The sequence below is a fragment of the Hibiscus syriacus genome, unplaced genomic scaffold, assembly GCF_006381635.1.
Source record: "Hibiscus syriacus cultivar Baekdansim isolate YM2019G1 unplaced genomic scaffold, ASM638163v2 tig00001238_pilon, whole genome shotgun sequence".
NCBI classification, from domain to species: Eukaryota; Viridiplantae; Streptophyta; class Magnoliopsida; order Malvales; family Malvaceae; genus Hibiscus; species Hibiscus syriacus.
The window spans coordinates 35595-58440 of NW_024061853.1; the positions used below are offsets into that span (position 1 = coordinate 35595).

Here is a 22846-nt window from a genome sequence, read left to right on the forward strand (position 1 = left end):
AGTTATCAAGCAAGACCACCTCTACCACCACAACAACCACGTAAGACATCACTAGAGTTAATTGTCGAGAGGTTAGTACTTTCCCAGGAAAAATTATAGACTTGTACTGAAGCTCATTTCCAAGAGATAGACAAACAGATAAGCCAACTGGCTCAAACCGTAGGTTGTTTGGAATCACAAGGTAAACTCCCATCTTAAACTAAAGTAAACTCAAGGGAAAACGTTAGTGTCATCACTCTCCGGAGTGGTACAGTAGTAGCATTACCTATTCAACCAGACGAAGCAGTCCAAAAAGAGAAGAAAACTGATGATTTAGGATCCTAGAAGGAGAATGACGAAGGATAAATGTATGAGCTAATGCCTTCTCCCTATGACGTGCCACCGCCTTTTCCATCAAGGTTAGTTAAAAGGATAAAAAACTGAGGAAAAGGAAATATTAGACGTACTTTGGAAGGTAGAAGTTAACATACCTCTCATTGAGGTTATCTGAAAGGTTCCAATGTATACTCTGTTTTTGAATGATCTCTGTACGATAAAAAGAAAGCTTACCGGGATCGAGAAAGTGAACTTAGGAGAGCACATCTCAGCTGTTTTCCAACAGAAGTTACCACCTAAACTAAAAGACCAAGGTATGTTCGCAATACCCTGTAAAATTGGTAAGGTTGAGAAAAAACGAGTCATGTGTGATCTTGGCGCATCAATTAATGTAATGCCACTATCTGTTTATAAAATGGTTACTAAAGATCCTTTAAAGGATAAAAAGATCTCGATACAGCTTGCCGACAGGTCGGTGATCTATCCAGAAGGACTCCTAGAGAATGTATTAGTGGAGGTAAACGATTTGATATTTCCCACCGATTTTTATATAATCGACATGGAGAATGATCGCACAAGCACGTCCTCTGATATCCTCCTGGGGCGCCCTTTCCTAAGCACTGCACACACAAAAATTGACTTGAGAAGCGAGATTTTAACTATGGAATTTGACGGTGAGATCGTTAAATTTGACGTATATAAGGCAATGAGATATCCTGATAAAGTGGAAAGTCTAAATTCTGTCGATTTAATTGATCCTTTGGCCGATGAATTTTTAAGGACTAATTTTTCCTTTGATATATACAGGGAGCTAGTGGATCATGATGAAAATGTGAATTTTGATCATACCGAATTGAATTTGATTTCTTTTAAGTATAAAGTCTTACCTTTTGTTTTACATGCTCCCGAAGTTGAGCTAAAACCGTTGTTGGATCACTTGAAATACGCATTCCTCAGATCGAATAACACTCTATTAGTCATCATATCAAAAGGATTATCCGAGGAGGAGGAAAATGACTTAATCACGGTTTTGTGCCAATACAAGGAGGCGATAGGATGGACCATCACCGACATAAAAGGGTTGAGTCCATCTACTTGTATGCATAAAATAAAATCCAAGAAGACGTAAAACCAACACGTGAAGGTCAATGTCGGCCGGCTAAACTCGCAGATGATGAATTGGTAAAAACGAGATACAAAAACTCCTAGATGCAGATATTATATATCCAATTTCGGATAGCAAATGGGTAAGTCTGATACATATAGTTCTTAAAAAAATAAGAGTTACTATGATTGAAAATTTTGAAGGAGAACTTATACCAACACGAGTTTAGAATGGATGGAGAGTCTGCATCGATTACAGGAAGTTGAACTCTTTAACTCGAAAATACCATTTTCCTCTTCCATTCATAGATCAGATGATAGAATGATTAGCCGGTAAATCTCACTATTGTTGTCTTGATGAATTTTTAGGTTTCTTCTATATTCCAGTAACACCTGAAGATCAAGAAAATACGATATTCGCACGTCCTTTCGACACCTTCGCTTATCGACGTATGCCTTTCGGATTTTGCAATGCACCTGCCATATTCCAAAGGTGTATGATTAGTATTTTTCTGATTTTATTGAGAAATGTATTGAAGTCTTCATGGACGATTTCACTGTTTACGGTAATTCATTCAATGAGTGTCTATTAAACTTGAAAAAATTTGTTGCGTCAGTGCCTAGAATTTAACCTTGTTTTGAATTATGAAAAGTGTCACTTTATGGTTGATAAGGGTTTAATTCTATGCCATATTGTTTCATCTAAAGGAATTACTGTAGATAAAGTAAAAACTGATATCATACGTTCACTTCCTTACCCCACTACGGTGAAGGAAATTCATTCTTTCCTTGGTCATACAGGTTTTTACCGTAAATTCATTAAGGATTTCTCCAAGGTGGTGCAACCATTGTGCGAGCTATTAAAGAAGGATAAAGCCTTCAATTTCGACCAACAATGCCAAAAATCATTCGATGTTTTAAAGGAAAAGTTGGTTTCGACACCATTGTCCAACCACTGAATTGGGACTTTCCCTTCGAAGTTATGTGTGATGCTTCGAATAGAAGTGTTGGAGCTGTGCTCAGATAAAAGATCGAAAAAGAGCCTCACGTTATCGCATACGCGTCCCATACCTTAGATTCCGTACAACAGGATTATTCAACAACTGAAAAAGAATTATTCGCTATTATTTTTGCATTTGATAAATTTAGATCATATCTTCTTGTCACTAAAGTTGTTTTTTTCTCTGATCATACAGCCTTGAAGTACTTGCTCAACAAAAAAGAGGTAAAACCACGACTAATCCATTGGATCTTACTCCTCCAAGAGTTTGATTTGGAAATCAAGGACAAGAAAGGATGTGAGAACTTAGTGGCCGATCACTTAAACCGGCTTCCAATCACTATAATTGATCCTCCTATTCGTGAGGAATTCCCGGATGAAAGTTTAATGATGGTGCAAAAGTCAGTACCTTGGTTCGCATATATAGTTAATTATTTAGCTACAGGTAAATTATCATCTGATTTGACGAGAGCCGAAGTAAACCGTATTAAAAGAGAATCTTGTTTCTTCATTTGGGATGATTCGTTTATTTGGAAGCATTGTTCAGACTAGGTAATTCGATGATGTGTTCCTGAAAGCGAGGTAAGCTCAATTTTAAATTTTTGTCATTCTTATTCGTGTGGTGGACACTTTGGACCGAAGCGAACTGCTCATAAAATTTTAGAATACGGATTATTTTGGCCTCATATTTTCAGCGATGCTTACTTATTTTGCAAGTCTTATGATAATTGTCAACGTGCAAGTAATTTGAGTCGAAGAAATAAAATGCCCCTCAAGCTTATACATATATGCAAAATATTTGATGTTTGGAGACTTGACTATATGGGCCCTTTTGTTTATCTTTTGGCAATTGTTATATAAGTCTTGCAGTTGATTATGTTTTGAAGTGGGTAGAAGCTAAAGGCACTCGAAACAACGATGTCAAAACTACTGTTCAATTTCTAAAGAATTGTATTTTTTCCAGGTTTGGTACACCAAGAGTGATAATAAGCGATCGCGGCACACACTTCATCAATCAGGTAATTGATGTACTTATAAAAAAACATGGAGCGAATCATAGGATTGCCACAGCTTATCATCTGTAGACAAATAGACAAGCGGAAGTTTCAAACCGTGACGTAAAGACGATTTTTGAGAAAATAGTCAAGCCAAATCGCAAGTATTGGAGCTTGAAATTAATTGACGCTTTGTGGGCTTATCAAACTGCATATAAATGACCTATCGGCATGTCGTCATATCGCTTTGTATTCGGTAAGCCATGTCATTTACCTATCAAGCTGGAACACGAGGCATATTGGGCAGTAAAACAATGCAATATGGAGTTAGAAGCAGTTGGCGAAATACAGAAGTTACATATAGAGGAACTTGAGGAAATCCGGAGAGATACTTACGACAACGCCAAAATATATAAGGACAAAACAAAAGAATTCCATGATCGAAAAATTATTTTTAAATCTTTCTCTGTCGGACAAAAAGTTCTTTTTAATTCAAAATTAAAACTTTTTGCAGGTAAACTTCGATCAAAGTGGAGCGACCTTATACAGTAAACAAAATATTTTCTCATGGTACAGTCGAAATTGAAGATGATTCAGGCAATCTATATAAAGTCAATGGACACAGGATTAAACTATATTATGCGAATAGTGAAGCTTGATTAATTGAAGATCTCGACTTAGAAGAACCTGTAGTATGAATCAGGTCGTCGAGCTAACGACGTTAAACAAAAGCGCTTTATGGGAGGCAACTCATTGTTTTCAATTCCATTACATTTTTATTTTTATTTATTGTTTTATGTTATTTTATTTTATTTTATTTTTGATCAAGCATGTTTAATTTAATTTTTATTTTTATTTTACAGGAACCAAATGTTTTTCAAACTTAAACAACGAAGATTTGTGAAATCATCGTCCGAACAGTACCAAATTCAGACGCCAGAAACAGTATAATGGCGTGCAAGCAGAGAGGTATTGATACCTCCCCCGACGGTACAGGTACCGTGGAAAATAGAATTAAAATAGGGTACCGATATCCTCAGATGGTACCGATGCCCTCTGTAGTGATATCAATACATCTCTAACGGTACCGATACCGTTGAGTCTTACGGCTTACGTTAGCACACTTTTAAGGAGACTGTCGCACGTTAGCAAAACTAAAAAAAATTCCCCCTTTTATTATCTTTCTACCGCACCTACTCCCCAATTATCTCTTATCTTTCCTTTAATTTGACCATGAACCCCTACCCTTGCCCAATCACTTCATCTTTTACTTTCAACCTCACATTTATCTACACAAAAAACAAAACCCCAATTTACTTCAAACTTCAACACCCCCACACATAGCAGAAACAAAATAAACCCCATCTCATTTCCTCTTCTTCCAAACAATTACTTCCTCCCCAAAAAACGCTTCCACTCCCTCAACCCGGTTACTTCCTCTTCTCACCCTCGTCGACCTTACCGAACCACTACACCCTTGCTAACGTGCTTCAACCTCTCCACTCTACAATGTTGCCGAGGCCAACACCAAACACTCCGATCACGTCGTACCGTTCAACTTTCGCACCCATCATCTCTCTCTACCCCGGATCTAGCACTGTTCGTTATCCATCTCTGCCGTGCTCTCTATCACTATTCTTTTAGTCCACGCCAACCATTGTCACTACTTCCTCTCTTCCACAACTATCGATGCATTCGACGGCAACGAAAAATACTCATGAGGTAAATTTTGATCATATTTTCATTCAATTATTACTAATGTACCATTCGATTTATGGTTTTACAGAGGATTTCAAAGCTGGTTTTTCACCAACGACACAACCTGACCATGCTTCTAGTTCAATGTATTAAACCCGAGCAGCCCACTATGGCCGAGGCCGTGGCCGTGGTTGATACTAAATTCGGGGAGTACTCTATTCCTTCTCTTGCACCTTAATTTTACGTTTTGAGGCAAAACGCTTTAAGTGAGGGGGAGTAGAGTGTATGATGAATTTCCCTTTTGCTTATCTTTATGATTTGATGCTAGTATGTATTGGTTGAATTTACGAAAATTTCATTGAATTTCTTTGTCTTGTTGAAATTTTTTGGAATGCTATGCTTGTTTGGGAACACATGATTGTTTAGGTTAGGATGTTCTTGATAGCGAATAACATGAATAGTGATCAAGTTTGTATTTTTTGTGATATTCCATGACTTTGTTGGTTGAAATGTGAATAGCTCAATACATGAAAACAATTTGGTGATATTGAGCCTTTATGAGCATATTATTTTCGCTCTCATTTTATTGAATTGAGTGTGTCGAATCTAGCATTGGTATTCTAGAACCTACATGTTAAATATTGTCGAGATTACACATGAACATGATGCTTAAAAATGATTTGGGCACTTTATGATTAACCATTATGTTTTCCCTCGCTAAATTGCCTACACATGCATTTTCCCCTTAGTTAACCACTTTTGAGCCTTTTCCCACTTCTTTGTTCTCAGCACATTTATAAACCCGAGCCTTTTATTTTATCCCTCTTTTTAACCTATTTCAGGGCAAGTGAACCGTTAATCCATTGTATGCTCCATCGGGAAAAAAACATAAAAAAACAAAACAACAATTCGAAAAAAAAGATGTTGTTTGAAAAGAGAAAAAAAAAGAGAGAAAAAAGACATGAAAAATAATGGAGAATGAAACAACAACAAGGAAAAAATTCAATGCATTTCGAAAAGAAATTTGTTGTTTGATAGGTTGTCTTTTTATCTTGTTGCGCTTAATGATTGTTTTGATGGACCTGAAATTATTTGTTAGTTTCTTGCCTTGAACATTTAACCATATATTTAGCTTTTTCCCACCTTTACCTAAGCTCCGTTACAACCAATAAAAGACCCTTTGATTTATGCATCATGTTCTCATTATTAGTGGAGATTTGATTTACTTGCAGGCCTATGGTAATATCGTGTCGATTTTTCTGACATTGAGTGTTTCTTTACCTCCAAACACAATGAGTGATTTGAGTGAATCCCGGTAAGGCGTTGAATTATAAGCATTGAGATTAATGAATGAATGGATATTAGAATTGCACTTGACTTGTTCCAATTAGTGATGTTCAATTGATTGATTTCTTGACTTGAATAGTTATTGTGGTCTCTACCTTGCTTCCTCTAATGTGAAACTTGACAAAGACCGGTAAATGAAATTTTTGACTGATTTGATTAATCATACTTGAGGACAAGCATGAGATAAGTGAGGGGGAATTTGATGAGTGTTCAAAATAGTTAATATTTGCTCGTTATTTATTGGATTTTGTGGAATTATTGCTGCTGATTTGGTCGTATTATGCTTGTTTTCGTGCAGGTCCTTACTTTCCAGAATTAGTGAAAAAACGGGTATATTCTGCATTTTTTTATTTGGTCATAGTTGGAGACATGGGCACAACTCTGGGCACGACGCGGTCTGACGTGGCAGTTTCTAGAAGGTCCAGTCAGCGGCGGTTTCTAGAAGACTTCCTCTGCACGCCTTCTGGAAGATGCACGAGCAGAGTTGCATTAGGGGACTAGTTTAAGTTTGAATTTAAATTTAAAAACAATTATCTTTAGGATTATTTTATTTTCTTTGTTTATCCTTAGGCTTTGAGAGGATATAAATACCCACTTGGGGTAAGCCTAAACTCATTACTCAAATTACAATATTCTTTTCTCTCTAGTTTTTAATAAAGTTTTCTCTTTTTACTTTTCAAGTTTTTCTTATTTCCAAGTTTTGTTTTTAATATGCTAAGTATAGCTTTTGTCATGCTTAGCTAAACTTTTCATAAGCCGAGAGATGACTCGATGATACAATTCCAACAGGAGAATTGAAACAGACCCTTAATATCTTTGGAATATCTCTCTCAATCTCTGTGCTTATTTTTCAAAATCAAATATTGACTTTGGTCAAGAGGTTGCAATTAAATGTGTGGGAGGAAGATTCGGCTTATAGAAAGAAAATTCAACTTCCTGGGAACACACTTGGCGAGATGGCTTCACAAAGAAGGAATTGAGATTGAAATTGACTGTTATTGAAGCAACAATCCGAGTCGGTCACCACGAACTTAAATGGTAATTGATCTACGATAATTGATGTTGATAGAATCAATTCCCGAAGCCGAATCAAAGATTGCCTTGGGTATTCGGTATACAAGATAGTGTCACGGGGATAGCCCTTGAAAACAAAGTAACTGACGGAATCCCGGAGGGAAAATCTTATTCGATGATCTAATGGAAATTGAGTCAAAGCAAAGCTTAAGGCTATTTTTACCGTATTTATTCACAATCTTTACCCTCTTATTTTTACTTTAATTGCTTTTATTTATTTTTTACTATTTAAATCTCATATTATAAACCCCTTTTTTTTTACTATTTTCGCCTGGTTAGAACCATTCAAACATAAAATTGTGATTTTCTATGTCCCTGAGGATTCGACCTTTATTTCTCTCTACTATGTATTTCCTTATTTATTAATTGAGAAAAATGAATTTCTTTTGACATCGAAAATGACAGTTGTCAAGAGGTTTATTTTTTCTTTAATTTTCATGCAAACATTTTGATTTGAAACTAAAAAAACATCATTTAGAAAAGAAAACAATGAGGGTCTTTAGTGCATTTGGGTTTTGTCCAGGCTTACCTGGGCTTCCCTCGGCCGCCAGTCGGAGCCTGGTAGCCAGTGTTTGAGGTGTTTGGTCTCCAAGGGGATGGTCGGTCGCATGGTGAGAAAAAGAGGTGAGAGTTTTTTTCCCTTTTTGTTTTACTTTAGGTATAGTTTAGGTTTTTTTAGATTAATAAATTATGTTATACATAAAGTTTAGAGTTAATCACCATATAGTCCCCCTAAGTTTGACGTGATTTTGCAACTTGGTCACCTGATCTTCCTCTTTATTTATTTTTTTAATGCAAATTTCATTTTATTTTATTTTGGTCACTTTTTACATGTTATTTATTTTATATTTTGCTTATGTTCTTTATTTTGTTTCAATTTAGTCACCTTTTTGCTATGTTATTTCTTTGAAATTTGTCACTGATCTTTATATTATTTTATTTTAGTCATTGCTTTCACTTTTGAATGTGAGCTTTCATGGGTATATTATATATTTCATACTTACTGTTTTGTTTCTCTTCTGATTTAATCCTCACATAATTTGGTCTATATTACTTTTTATTTTTACTATATAAGTATGTTTATTATCATTATTATTCTTATTACTATTATTTGGTCTTTGTTATCTGTATATGTTATATCATATTATTTATATATGTGTGTATATATTTACTTAATATTCCTTGACCCTAGTATATTTATATATATTACTAATTTTTATTTTATTTCGTTTGATCTTATTTATTTATTTTATAAAATACCCAATTGTCAACATTTTTATATTTCTTATACTTGATGTTAATTTTATTTTTAAATTTTTTATTTGAATGTTTTCAAGAACACCCTATCGTAGAATGGGTGTGAAAAACATTACTTGATCGAAGTAGTACGATTCGATACGACGTTCGAACGAAAAATGAGCTTGAAATAAGTCGAGTTTATTTTTATAAAAATGATAATTAATTCGTTTTTATTTTAATTCAAATGATGCAATGCATGTTTCTTTAAGTAGTAAGTAATTTTATGCAATTACTGATATTCAATTTATATTCGATTTGCGCTTTTTTGCCAATATTGGGGAGGGAGATATTTCTTATATAAAGGAGAAATAGATGAGATAGTCTTCCTCTTGGAGGATGTGTAAATCCCGTGATTTCTTCTCAAATATAAGGAATGTTCCCTAATAATTAATTCAAAATAAATTAATTAATGTTAAATAAATGGATCACACCTTAAATATTTATTTGAATTTTTTAATTTCCACCACGACAATATACAAGCGATTAGGAACCAATTTTAGGCATTGTGGGGTTATTAACCCTTCCTCACCCGTAATCAACTCCCGAACCTAAAAGAAATCTTTGACAAGCACATATCAGTTTTTTGTCTTAAAAATGATTTTTCTTAAAATTGTTTAAAAAGATGTTTTTAGGTGTTTAACCTACCTAACTCAAAGGTCGATGGTGACTCCAAACCAATTTAATCAAAATAAACACAAAAATTCAATTTTATCAAATAAGTCGCAAATTCGATGTTTTCATCAAAAATTTATTCGTTCGTCAAAAAAGACGTTACGAGAACTTAGCGACTCCGCTGGGACACTTTAGAGAGTCAGACCGAGTCTATAATTAGCTTATGATCCTTTTATTGAATTTTGCATTATTTCTTTATGTAAATAGTTGTACTAATGTTTAAATTCATGTTTTCAACTTCACCAAAATTTCTCTCGAAAGTACTCCTTTTATTTTTTTTGTTGTTTTGTTTGGCCGAAGGTTTGTATGTTCCTCCTCACACTCTTTATATGCATTTACATGACATAAGCTCTACATGCAAGCTCTATCCTAATTAAGTAAGGGTGAACGCTTTGCTCTCGTAAAAATTTATTCTTCGTATGAGCTTTAGCAAATAACCTTTGGGGTACACATACCTTATACCTTTGTAGGGATTTATTCCTTATATGGGTATAAGGAAATGAATCACTTTGAATTGAACTTGATTTGTTTAAGCCTATAATGGGTGGGGATTGAGGGTTTGTCAGCTCAAGAGGCACCGACAACAAGGACAATTCGAGTACATTTCCCTGTTAGAGCCGAAACCATACATATAGTGAATCATAGAGTAGTCGCCCTAGGTAGAGCCATACATAACCTCTTCCCATTAGTAGGCACCGAAATAAGTGTACACGAAGGACGAACGATTCTAAACCTTTACATTTTGCTTTAAATTCATAGAATATATTTATTTTGAAAGTTGTGAATTAGATACCATGTGAATAGGATAATTTTTTGAAGTAAATCATTTTGGGCAAAAAACATGTTCAGGTAGGATTGTTATTTAATTAAAGCATGTTTGGGTAGATATCATGATTGGGTAGATATCATGATTTGGTAGGTGTTATATTTATCTTTAAATAGCATTTTTAACTCTATTAATTATTTTGTCTATACTAATTCATTTCTTCTCATTTTTTGTGTCATTTATCTCCTTTTTTTGCATTGCATTGTCATGACATAATGGAAAGGTGTTGATATGCAATTGACTATCAAATAGAAATGTTTCATAAAAGAGAGAAAAAAGTTTCAATCAAATAGTCGCATACATTGACATGCACTAATGGCTAAAGGAAGTCTAGAGAGAACAAAGATAAAGCATCAACCTACTTTAGACCAAATGAGAGCATGCCTGTAAAGATGGACTATATTGTAATAGTGAAGACTTTTTTCTCTAATGAAATCTGTTTTATGATATTCATCTTTGGGATCAACATTTTTTTGTATTCACATTCACATTTTTGCATTATGCATGACATTTATTTAGGCATTTTTTCATTTATTAATCTTGGATACATGGATTTATTTCGTGAATGACTCTGAGGAGATGTTTCTAACTACAAAATTTCATTCACACAGTACTAAGAATGGAAGCAAAATTGGAGAAACTAAAGAAAGAACTGAAATAGAATTTGCAAAGGATGCAAACAGATTGGGAAACTAAAATAGAGCAAGCGCAAAAGGTCACTATGGATCACATCTTGCAAAACCAAGACAACCTGGTTGACCAAATTGTAGTAAAATTGATTGGGATCAACCAAGAAAGAGGCAAAGAGAATATTCCTTGTCCATGGAAACCTCTGAGTGTCTGATGGCACAGGCTAATCCACAACAACTCATTTCACCCGAGAGGCTTCCAAACCACCAAGTAGGCTTCTCTGCCACTAAGACTCAAGCAACTGTGTTAGATCCTGAGGATAATCCTACTAATCACAACATGTCCAATCCTGATGAGATGAAAAAAATCGATAATGAGATCCCTAAGAACTTAAAAAATTGGTGCAGAGCTACATTCAAAGGAACGAGAGGACAAAGCTCTTATAATGAAATGGATGCAAGTGAACTAGTCATGGTTCCTGACTTGGTGCTCCCGCCCAAATTCAAAATGCCCGATTTTGAAAAGTGTGATGGAACCAATTGCCCTATTACCCATCTCACGATATTTATTCGAAGATGGATGGACACACCAACAATGATAAGATTTCGATCCACTACTTTCAAGACAGTTTGACTGGACTCGCTTTTAAGTGATATAATCAACTGAGTCGTATTCAAATCTGCTCATTGAAGGATTTGACTCATGCCTTTTTGGGTCAATACAAGCACATGATTGATATGGACCATGATCGAACAACATTGTAAAATATATATATGAAGCGTAATGAGGGCTTCCGTTAATATGCCAAACGATGGAGGGATGTTGCATCTCAAGTGCATCCACCAATGACTGAAAGTGAATTCATCACATTATTCATCGATATATTAAAATCTTCATATATTAACCACATGTTAGAGGGCATCACTAAGAGTTTCCCTGACATCATCATGTGTGGAGAAATGATTGAAAGAGCTGTCAAGAATGGCAAGATAAAAGGCACTAGCAGTACTGATATTGAGAAAAGAGCTGAGATTAACAAAGTAAGATCTTATCTAGCTAATAAGGGGTCCAAACCTCATAAGGTGTTCCGTGAAAATACTCTCATCAATCCAATTCCAATGGCATATAAGGAATTGCTCCCAACGCTAGTTGAGAAGAACCTTGTGACTTCAGTTCAATTCAAACTAAAAGAGGCCCATATCCTAAAGGCCATGATGTTACCGCCATATGTAGCTACCATATAGGTAGCTCAGGGCACACCAGTGAGAATTTTAGGGCATTAAAGTGTAAGGTCTAAAATCTGATTGATTTAGGGGCATGGACATTCGATGTGTAATGGGGTATTCTGATCAGGAGTAGGTTACGGCATCTATTAGGAATTTTTGTTTCACTCACATCAAAAGTATTTCATCTTGTTTGAACTTGTTTTTCTTTCTTCCTATGTTTAAATGTTTGTAAGCCATTTGACACTAGAACATTTTAAATAAAATGTTACCTTCTAAGGTTATGAGTAATGAGTAAATTTTAATCTTGAAATTATTTGAATATCAACTCAATTAAAAGCTCTTTAATAATTGAGGTTATAAATCTTAGACAAATGACAAGATTGAACCTCTGCAAAACAAGAATCCTTGATCTTAATCCAAAAGCTACACCCGAATATCACACCCTTCTCTTATTGGGACCAAGATAACCATCTACTACTACGAATAGACACTCAAAAGGTTTGGCATTCAGATATGTGTTAGAAGAGGACAAAATGGGGCATCTCATGTGTATGATCTTGCGAAGCTGATTAGATTATACTTCTGTGAATGATGTTCGATGACGATCATGATCTTCACAAATGGAATAGTTAGGTAAATGAATTTAGTTTAGGTCAGTTGCTTGGAAATTGAACTCTAAAGATGGAAATTCTCTGACCTCCAACGACACCTTGACTATAATAGATTCTTCTTAACGAGCTTAAGAAATCTTGAATCCTAATACCCAGAAAATTAATGAATTATTTTTTATAAAGTAAATGCAATAAAGCTATAGCTATCTCGCTAAAGCAATTGGTTAGAGAGACAACTCAAAAGCATGCTTTATGAATAAATTATATTCAAATAGTGACAATGATCGGATACTTGTCAGTTTGGTGTTTGCTCCATTGTGGCTATCAAGTCAAAGATTTTGTGACAAGATGAATCTCTCAGCTATGCCAAAATACTTCAAAGAAAAATAATTCAAGGAAATGACAAAAGTCCAAGGTTTGAATTAATAAGGAGTATCGGTGGATGATGAACTAAGGGAGTTGAGAAACATCTATTATAGTCAACTTCACACAAAACACAGGAATTATGTTTTTAGATCGATGTTTCTGCACTGTCTTTACTAAAGGAGTATATAAAGCTTGAACAAATGTAAGATTTCAGAGAATAGAAATAGAAATATTCTAAAAAGTTTAGCAATTGACTATGTTAGTTGTGTCATTTTGTCCGCATCCGATCAAAATGTCAAGCCAAGAAAGAGGGGCGTGTCATAATGTTCACAAGGACCGAGAAAATGAAAAATGATGAGTCGATGAAACAAACCTCAAAATTTAGGTAGCTACCTCAAAACCAACTTGTCGATCCTGACTTTGTCAAAAATTTGTAACTATGAAAGATTAAAAGAGCAATTGACTCTTTTGATATTCAATGAACTTATGTTTTGTGATATGCTTCAATTGTGAGCCCAAAGATGGTGCATTATTTTAGTTTCTTCAACAATAAAAAATTCACATATTTTTCAAAATTTCTTCATCGATTTTATATTATATTATATTATATTATATTATATTATATTATATATTACATTATATTACATTACATTACATTACATTACATTACATTACATTACATTTGCATTGCATTGCATTGCATTGCATTGCATTACATTACATTACATTACATTGCATTAGATTGCATTACATTGCATTACATTCCATTACATTACATTACATTACATTACATTACATTACATTACATTACATTACATTATATTATATTAAATATATCATTTTTTCTTTGAAAACATTCTAAAAATCATTAAAAAGACTCCTTATAATTATAATTATAATGTTTTATGATAAGTTGTGCGAAATTAAAAAAATTACGATCGCGACACCCGCAGCGAACGTGATACCCGCAGCGAATGCGATAACATCTGTTATATCCGTAATCACGATAAACGTGACCGCGAACACTATTTAAATCCCCGATTCACATAATACTTATGTTGGAGCTGAATTCAATTCCTTTCGAATTATCGAAGATATTTATCTAACACCACCACAACTCCTAATGAAAATAAAGAGAAATCATCATCATCATCAAAAACCGATTCTGAAGGGACACAAAACACTGGAGTTTCGCTACAGAGTTGTGGCAGTGGTGCTGGAAAACCTATTCGTGGAACGGTATTTCATTTTTCATTTTGGCTTCTACTTGGTTCTTTTGTTTTTAAATTCCCTTTCTGGATTAGAAATTTTGGATCTCGTTTTTCATTTTTGGCTTTTATATATACTAGTAATTAGTAAATAGTGTCATGAAAAACATTTAAACTGTAGCTGGAAAGAATTGTTCTGATTCAGCTTGATGATGGATGAAATGTCTCTGATTTTGAATTAGTCATCACTAGTATCATATTGCCTTTTCTTTCCTTGTTGGATGTAGGTGCACCGTGCACCAAGGTTGGCTGGTTGTTAATAAGTAGTTGAGGAACTGTTTCAGCTGTTATAGAGTTGTTATCATAACAGTTAAGTGGTTACAGCAGTTAATGCTGAGTGCATGCAAACTGTGTGAGCTAAGTAGAGTGTATATAAAGCAAAGCTTTGTAAACGTTAAGAAAGTAATTCAATAAATGTTCTGCAGTTTCAGTTCATAATAGTATTTCTACATGGTATCTTTTGCTGAAGATCTTGGCTTCTAAACTCCGGCTGCGGTGATGGCCCTTGACATCCCGAATATCTTCTCCACCTCTGGAGGGGGCTCGCTGATGCGCTCTTAGTGTTCACTAACAAGAAAGTGAACGTTGTGTTGGATGAAATGAACTTCTTGTTGTGGAAACAGCAAGTGTTACTTACAATTCGAAGTCATCGCTTGGAAAAATTGTTGAATGGTTCGATGCCAGCACCACCAGAAATGGTTGTTGATTAGAATGGCGAGGTCGTTGCAAACGAAAGCCTTTGAGGACTTCATGGCCCAAGACAGTGCTCTCGCGTTTTGGCTACTCTCCACCATCACCAGTGCTACGTAATTCGTTGGTGCCGAGACAACAGCTGTTGTATGGAATAAGATGACTCAATTTTTTGCTAATCACTCTACCACAGCAGTGATAAACTTGCTATACAAATTGTAATCCCTCAAGAAATGAGATGACAACATGAGAGCTTACCTTACCGTGTTAAAGAAGTATGTGATACGCTTGAATCGTGTGGGAGCCCTGTTACCCCAGTCGAGCAGATTGTAAGTATTCTCAAAGGGTTGCCCCGTGAATATCAATCCTTCATGGCGGTCATAACCACCATGCGCGAGAAGTCCACGCTAGACGTTGTGAGCAGCATGCTGATTGATGCTGAAACTCAGCTTGCTGGCTTTGAGTTTTCAGTAGATAGCCTTCTAATGAGTGCCAAGTGGCACAGGCTGTGAGTCCGTGTTGCCTCTGACTCTAGATCCAATCAAGATTTAAATCGAAAATCATATGTTGGTGGTCGCTCAAGAGGTCGTGGTCGAGGGCATCTCGCGTACAGTGTCAACTATGTGGTAAGGTGGTCACTTGTTCAGCAGTACTGGTAACCGGTTCGATCGAGACTTCTTGTGATGGCAGTGATCACATCGACGTAAAACTAGTCTGGTGACATCAACTTTGGAAAACACACAATATGACTACTATGGTAAAGGAATAACTATTGACTCCTCAAGCCATGTTATCTCTTCTTCACGCGACCACTGGGTAGTGGATTCTGGTGCCACCATGTAACCACCCATATGCTACCAAGATTGCACAACCCTCTTATTATAGGGGATCAAGTAATATTTTTATTGGCAACGGTGCATCCATTCCTGTAGAATCTGTTGGTAATACTTTAATATCCTCTCAATCTCAAGCACTACTGCTAACTAACATCCTACATGTGCCTAAGATAACTAAAAACCTGCTTTCGGTGTCCAAGCTTGCTAGAGACAACAATGTCTTCCTTGAATTTTATGCCAATGATTGTTTGTTTCGGGATGAAGTTACTGGTAATGTACTTCTTCGAGTGAAGCAGAATGGCGGTCTTTACTCGTTTGAGCTGGCTAGTGACAAGAGCCAATTTGAAGGTCAGGCCAGTGCTAACATTGTTGCAACCTCAGAAGCGTATGATCTATGGCATAGACGCTTGGGGCATCCCTCTTTTAAGACGTTGAAATCTGTTTGTAATCAATTGTATGTAAACATTTTAAATAATGCCAATAAAATTTGCTCGACTTTTTGTATTGGGAAAAGTCACAAACTACCTTTTGAACACTCGAAGACTGAATATTCTGAACCATTTCAACTTGTTTTTTCTGACCTATGGGGTCCTGTACCCACACCTCGAATGGGTTCAGGTACTATATTGCATTTTTGGATGCTTGCACTCGACACTCTTGGTTGTATCTACTCAAGGACAAGTCTCAGCTCATAATTGTATTCCAGATGTTTAAAAACATGGTTGCCACACAGTTTAATATGCCTATTAAAGCTATTCCAAACGACTGGGGTGGTGAGTATAGACCACTAAACAGTCTGCTGGCTAAAGAATGAATCATTCATCGTGTGACTTGTCCACATACCTCTGAGCAGAACAATGTTGTGGAGCGAAAACATCGACACTGATTGAGTTGGCCCTTGTGCTTCTAGCTCAGTCCACTTTGTCCTTGAAATTCTGGTCATATGTTGTTGTCACAGCTGTTTGTTATTAATCGTCTTCCTATGCGTGTGTTACAAGGTGTTGCACCTTTTGAAAACTATTCCATAGGCAACTGACTACAATTTCATGAAAGTATTTGGATGCAGGTGTTATCCCCACTTGCGTGCTTTTCAAACGCAAAAACTCATGTTTTGCTCCCAGGAGTGTGTCTTCCTAGGGTATAGCCCAACACAAGGGCTATCAATGCCTTGAAGTAGATGGACGAGTCTACATATCTCGCCATGTAAAATTTGATGAATCAATGTTTCCTTATGCAGACTTACAATGCACGCGCGGTCCAGCTCGAAAGTAGTTGTCTCCATTGGATATAGTGGTGCAGCCACAACACTTACATATGCATATACCTAGAGACCATGCGTGTTTGCATGCTCCCCCATGGGTACATCATCTCTACTCATTCTCAAAACTCCCCTACGCACTGTCTCGAATGTGCTACCTACCAAGGATCAGTGCACTTCACCATCCCAAGCATCTGCCTACTCCCACAGGTTTTGTCTCTAATGAAGTAGCGAGCCATGAATCTCAGGTGCCTGAACACTCGACAGCTGAGCCAACCACGTTGTTGCGATCGAATACAATAATTAATGCTCATCTGATGTGCACACGCAGTAGACTGTTGTCTTCAAGCATAAAACCTTTATCAGCAGCTATGATGAAGTAATTCCAACAACTGTGCACGAAGCATTTCAATCAGAAAAATGGACTGCGGCTATCCATGATGAACTCAATGCTCTGTAACAAAATGGAACCTGGACTCTGGTTCAACTCCCATAAGGAGGTCTGTTATTGGATGCAAGTGGCTTTTTAAAATTAAGAAGAACACTTATGGTACTGTGCAGAGACATAAGGCGCGCCTGGTTGATAAGGGGTACTCCCAGGTACCAGGGCAAGACTTTCAGGAAACCTTCAGCCCTGTTGTTCGTTTTTCCACAATCAATATCATCTTGTCCTTGGCAGTATCAAAGAAATGGCCGCTTTGACATATTGATGTCAACAACGCGTTCCTCAACGGTAGACTGGCTGAAGATGTGTTTATGAAGCAACCGCCGCTTTGAGGTGTGTGATCCTGATGGCAAGTCTCTCGTGTGCAAGTTACATAAGGCACTTTATGGTTTACGACAAGCACCACGCAACTGGAACAACAAGCTTCGCTCCAGTTTAATTGCACTGGGATTTCGAGAGTCCAAAGCTGACAATTCCTTGTTTGTTAACAATCAAGCAGGCTCTCGTACGTTCATCCTCGTTTACGTACAATATTATACTAACAGGTAAATCGGGTTACATTTCAACGTGTCATATGGGAACTCAACAACAATTCTCACTAAAAGACCTTGGTGACCTTTCTTACTTCCTGTATTGAGGTTCAGCGGTGTGGTGATTCTATTATTTTAAGTCAAAGGAAGTTTGTGCTCGAGCTATTGGCAAAAGCACAGCTGACTTGAGCCAACCCACCACCTCGCCTATGATTGTAGCCAACAAACTGTCTAAGGATGATGGCAATCCATTGGTTGATGCTTATGAATTTCGAAGTATAGTTAGCTCCTACTATACGTATGCCACACGCCCTGATGTTGCTCTAAGCGTGAGCAAGGTTGCACAATATATGCAAGCTCCTCGTGAATCGTATTTTGGTGGTTAAAAGGGTTACGATACTTGGCAGGCACAGTGGACTATGGTTTAGTGTTTTCTCTGTGAGTCTACTCTTCCATCACTGCATTTTTATATACGGATTGGGGAGGTGATGTGGATGACAGATAGTCAATGTCTGGCCACTGTGAGTTCGTTGGTAATTGCTTGGTGTCCTGGCTGTCAAGAAAACAAAAAAGTTCTCGATCAACCATGGAGGCAGAGTATAAAAGCATTGTTGATGCGGCTGCAGAAGTCACCTGGATGAATGTTGTGCTTGCTGATTTAGGTGAAGTCTCGGGTACGACACTAACGGTCTGGTGTGATAACTCGGGTGCTATAGCAATGAGTGCTAACCCGGTTTATCATGCGCAATCAAAGCATGTCGATCTCGATGTACACTTTGTACGTGAAAAGGTGGCTACCAAACAACTGTGAGTTCGATACGTGCCAGCCTCTCATCAGGTTGCTGATGGGTTTACCAAACCACTAGCCCGAGGTGCTTTTGAGTACTTTCGAGATCAGGTTAGGGTTTGTTCATTTGAAAAACAAAGGAAAAAATAGGGGGAATGTTGGATGTAGGTGCGCTGTGCACCAAGGTTGGTTGGTTGTTAATAAGCAGTTGAGGAACTGTTTCAGGTGTTGTAGAGTTGTTATCACAACGGTTAAGTGGTTACAGCAGTTAATGCTGAGTGCATGCAAACTGTGTGAGCTAAGTAGAGTGTATATAAAGCAAAGCTTTGTAAACGTTAAGAAAGCAATTCAATAAACGTTCTGCAGTTTCAGTTCATAGTAGTATTTCTACATTCCTGCATATTTTGGTTGAAGACTCTACGTTTTGCTGCTGCAGAAATAAGTAATGCTTCAAAGGCAGTTAAAGAAGGGCCAACTGCTGGAAAAGCAGCCATCGGGGGGCCATTCAGTCTTATAAATGATGAAGGCAAACGTGTTACTGAGAAGGACTTTATGGGGAAGTGGAGTTTGATATATTTTGGCTTCACTCACTGCCCAGATATCTGTCCAGATGAGCTGCAAAAGCTAACTGCTGCTATTGACAAAATAAGTATGTTGCTCGTAGTTTCATAAATCATTTGGCCGGAAAATAAAATTATGTATTGCTATTTTGTTTAGATAAAAATTTGCTTATAATCATAGAAATTAAATTGATTATGAATTTATTAGACTAGAAACAACTCTACTGATCGGTGGCATTATAGTAACATTAATTTCTTTTTGGTTTCTTCTTTTGTTTTCACTTCTTAGAGGAAAAGGCTGGAATAGAAATTTTGCCTGTATTTATCTCTGTTGATCCTAAAAGAGATACCGTTGAGCAAGTACATGAATACGTGAATGGTACTTATATTAATATTAAAAAGTATGATTTTTTTGGTCCCGGTACTTATGCTAATTATAATTTGGTTCATCGGAACTTTTAGCTCTGTAATTATTTCTCCACTTTTGCAGAGTTTCACCCAAAATTAGTAGGGTTAACTGGTAGCACTGATGAGATAAAGAAAGTTGCTCGTGCATATCGAGTTTATTATATGAAGACAGCTGAGGTTGATCATTCTATAGTCATGTAACTATTAGCTTTGTTTGATTTGACCTGCATGTTCTGTCTGTATCAGCATGATGTTGACTGGCACAGTCTTGCGACCTGTAGAATGATAGGAAATTGGTGTATGTCGATGTAGATAAAATAGCAAATATCAAAATGGAAAAAAATATTACATTTTACAGGCTAGAGTTGTTTGATCAATGAGATGAGAGAAGGTTATCAATTTTTCCTAACGAAGACTTAATTGTCTTAGCAAGGGAAAATTACTAAACATTGAACCACTTTATCGATTTGACTCTCGAAGGGAGCAATGCCGGTAATGTGAACTCATGTGATACTGCTTTAAAGTTCCTAAACCCATCAACTTGCACCATTTGTTTATGGTGAAATTACTACATTGAAACCATTTTGTTGCCTGCCATTGGAATTTCATTCATGCACTGCTTGTAGGAAGGCTATGATATGTGAGCTTGTTTCTTGCTCTCACATTAATAATCCATGTAAAATTCAAACTCCTATTGACATTGGTCCTTGTTTATTCTTTGTATGCAGGTACTTGATGGATCCTAATATGGAATTTGTAAAGTTTTTGGGGAAGAATAACGATGTTGATTCACTGACCAACGGTGTGATCAAAGAGAAAAACAAAAAACATAGAGGTACTTTTTGAGTCGAAGTTGTTTGGGTTTGGAATTCGGATTATCTGCTGGCTCGGGGAGGAACATTTTTTTCTATGAAAAGATCACATGATTTATGTTTATGTTAAAACAATTTTGTGTTAAAAGTCTAAATTAGTACCAGTGCTGGAAAGCTTGAGCAATGGATTGCAATTGTACTTGAAAATAAATGCTTATATGCATGAATGGAATTGATTTTGATAGGAAATGATATTATCCTGCATCGCTTATAGATTGAATGCATGAAGTAGAACATATGCTTGTCAATTTTGGATGTAATAGTTTTCTTGTTTTCCTTTTCTTTCTTTATTTAAAGGTTAAATTACACAAAAGTCACTAATGTTTCTGTCATTTCCTGGGTAAAACAAGTCTGATGTAGCTGGCATCCCCGTTTCAACAAAGGTACGAGCGTTGACTGTCCATTTGACTCCCTCGTTAAATTAAGAGGAAAAAAATTAAATGTGTTCAAATTCAATAAATCACGTCAGAATTTATTGAAATTCGACTGATTTCTTGCCTTGCAAACCCTATATTCTTGTTTCCTAAACAATTTTTTGTCTCACAGAAAAAGTTGTGCATTTATTCTCTTTAGTTTATGGATCTTTCGAGCTCTTGTTAGCGATTTCAAGCTCTGGGTGTTCTCTACAATGATGAAATTTAGTTTAAAGAGTATGCTTGTATAGAAGAAAAATACATCCCAGAAAATTATTCCTCTTAATAATAAAATAATAAAAAGAGGGAAACGATTTATAAATTATTCCTCTTAAAATAAAATAATGTAAAATGATACGTTATGTTGGAGTAAAAATATTGTCTTAAAAATATTTTTTTCAGATTGATGTAATTGCAAGAGAGAATGTTGTTTCCTCAAATTAACACAATCTTTTAAATTTTGTACACCTAAAATGAAAAAATGCAACTCGCATGTTAATTTGATAAAAAAATCGACAAAAAAAATTAAAACCATTAATTGTGTCAATTAGATAAAGGGGTTATCTCTTTCATAGTAGGTAGATAAAAGTTGTCAAATAACAAAACCTATCAAATTGCATCAATAATAAAAATGAATGATAATTTTCTTAAAGGTTTTGAAGTCAAGTAACGACGTTTGAAGGGTATGTGTATGTACCCAAAGATACAAGGAAAAATGAAACCTTTCATTATTTTTATAAATTTAAACAACTGCAAATGTATGTAAAAATAACCTACCAAAAGTCACTTTTTAAAATAATATACTCTTTTCATAAAATTAAATAGTATATAAATTGTATAAGTTTAAATAAAATTTCAAAAATATTAATTTTGATTAATTATATTTTCAATAACATTGATATTATAAGTCGTGTCAAAATTTATAATGCAAGAGAAGGGAACAGCAGGCTTCCACTCTTGCGAAACTGGTATAATACTAAGGCGCATATTGTATATCTATCACTACAACAAGTATCATTTTTGGTTTACCATCAGAGATATCAGTTGCTTCTCCTGTAAATTGGAAATGGAAATTGCCTGCTCTGCATATGACATGTTTTTCCTCTCACAATTCATTCAACCGCACACAAGCTTAGCTTTGCTTAGCCTTGTCCAACCAGTTGGCCCGAACCCTGTTCAATTCATCATCAAGCTTACCATTTTGATCATCATATCCCCTTTTAAAAGCAGGATTCAGGTGTTTGTAACAAATAAAAAGATAATAAATGTCATTGCCACAGAATCCCCTATTCTATTACTTGTCGGTGTGTTATGTTCCGACCTCCATTCGTTCGAACTCTAGAGGCAGACAATTGAGGTCCTGCAAGGTTTTTCCACCCTCAGATGCACCGCCTCAAGACTCGAACCCTTATTACCCACAAGCAAATCAGTGCACTTCATAGAACATTAACAAAATCGAAAGAGAATCAGATGGGTACCTCCCAACGTATGCATGCGGCGTGTAATGTTAAAGAATGGATAGTGCAGTAGTGACATTACTTGTCCACTTCTTCAGGGATAATGGCCTTGCCTAGGTACACCACTGCATCTCCTCTCTCCAGATCTGCAGAAAATGA

The 22846-nt window shown here is 36.1% G+C and overlaps 1 protein-coding gene across 1 annotated transcript; it reads left to right on the top strand.

Annotated features, from left to right (window-relative positions):
• Window positions 1-11152: 11152 nt before the first annotated feature.
• On the top strand, window positions 11153-20780 carry LOC120123910 (protein SCO1 homolog 1, mitochondrial-like; the record flags this gene model as incomplete). The annotated part of the gene is made up of 6 exons (XM_039142701.1): window positions 11153-11484; window positions 14258-14433; window positions 19357-19626; window positions 19827-19916; window positions 20028-20142; window positions 20674-20780. Coding segments are annotated over exons 1-6 (1090 nt in total), but the record flags the coding sequence as incomplete, so codon positions are not given.
• Window positions 20781-22846: the final 2066 nt, after the last annotated feature.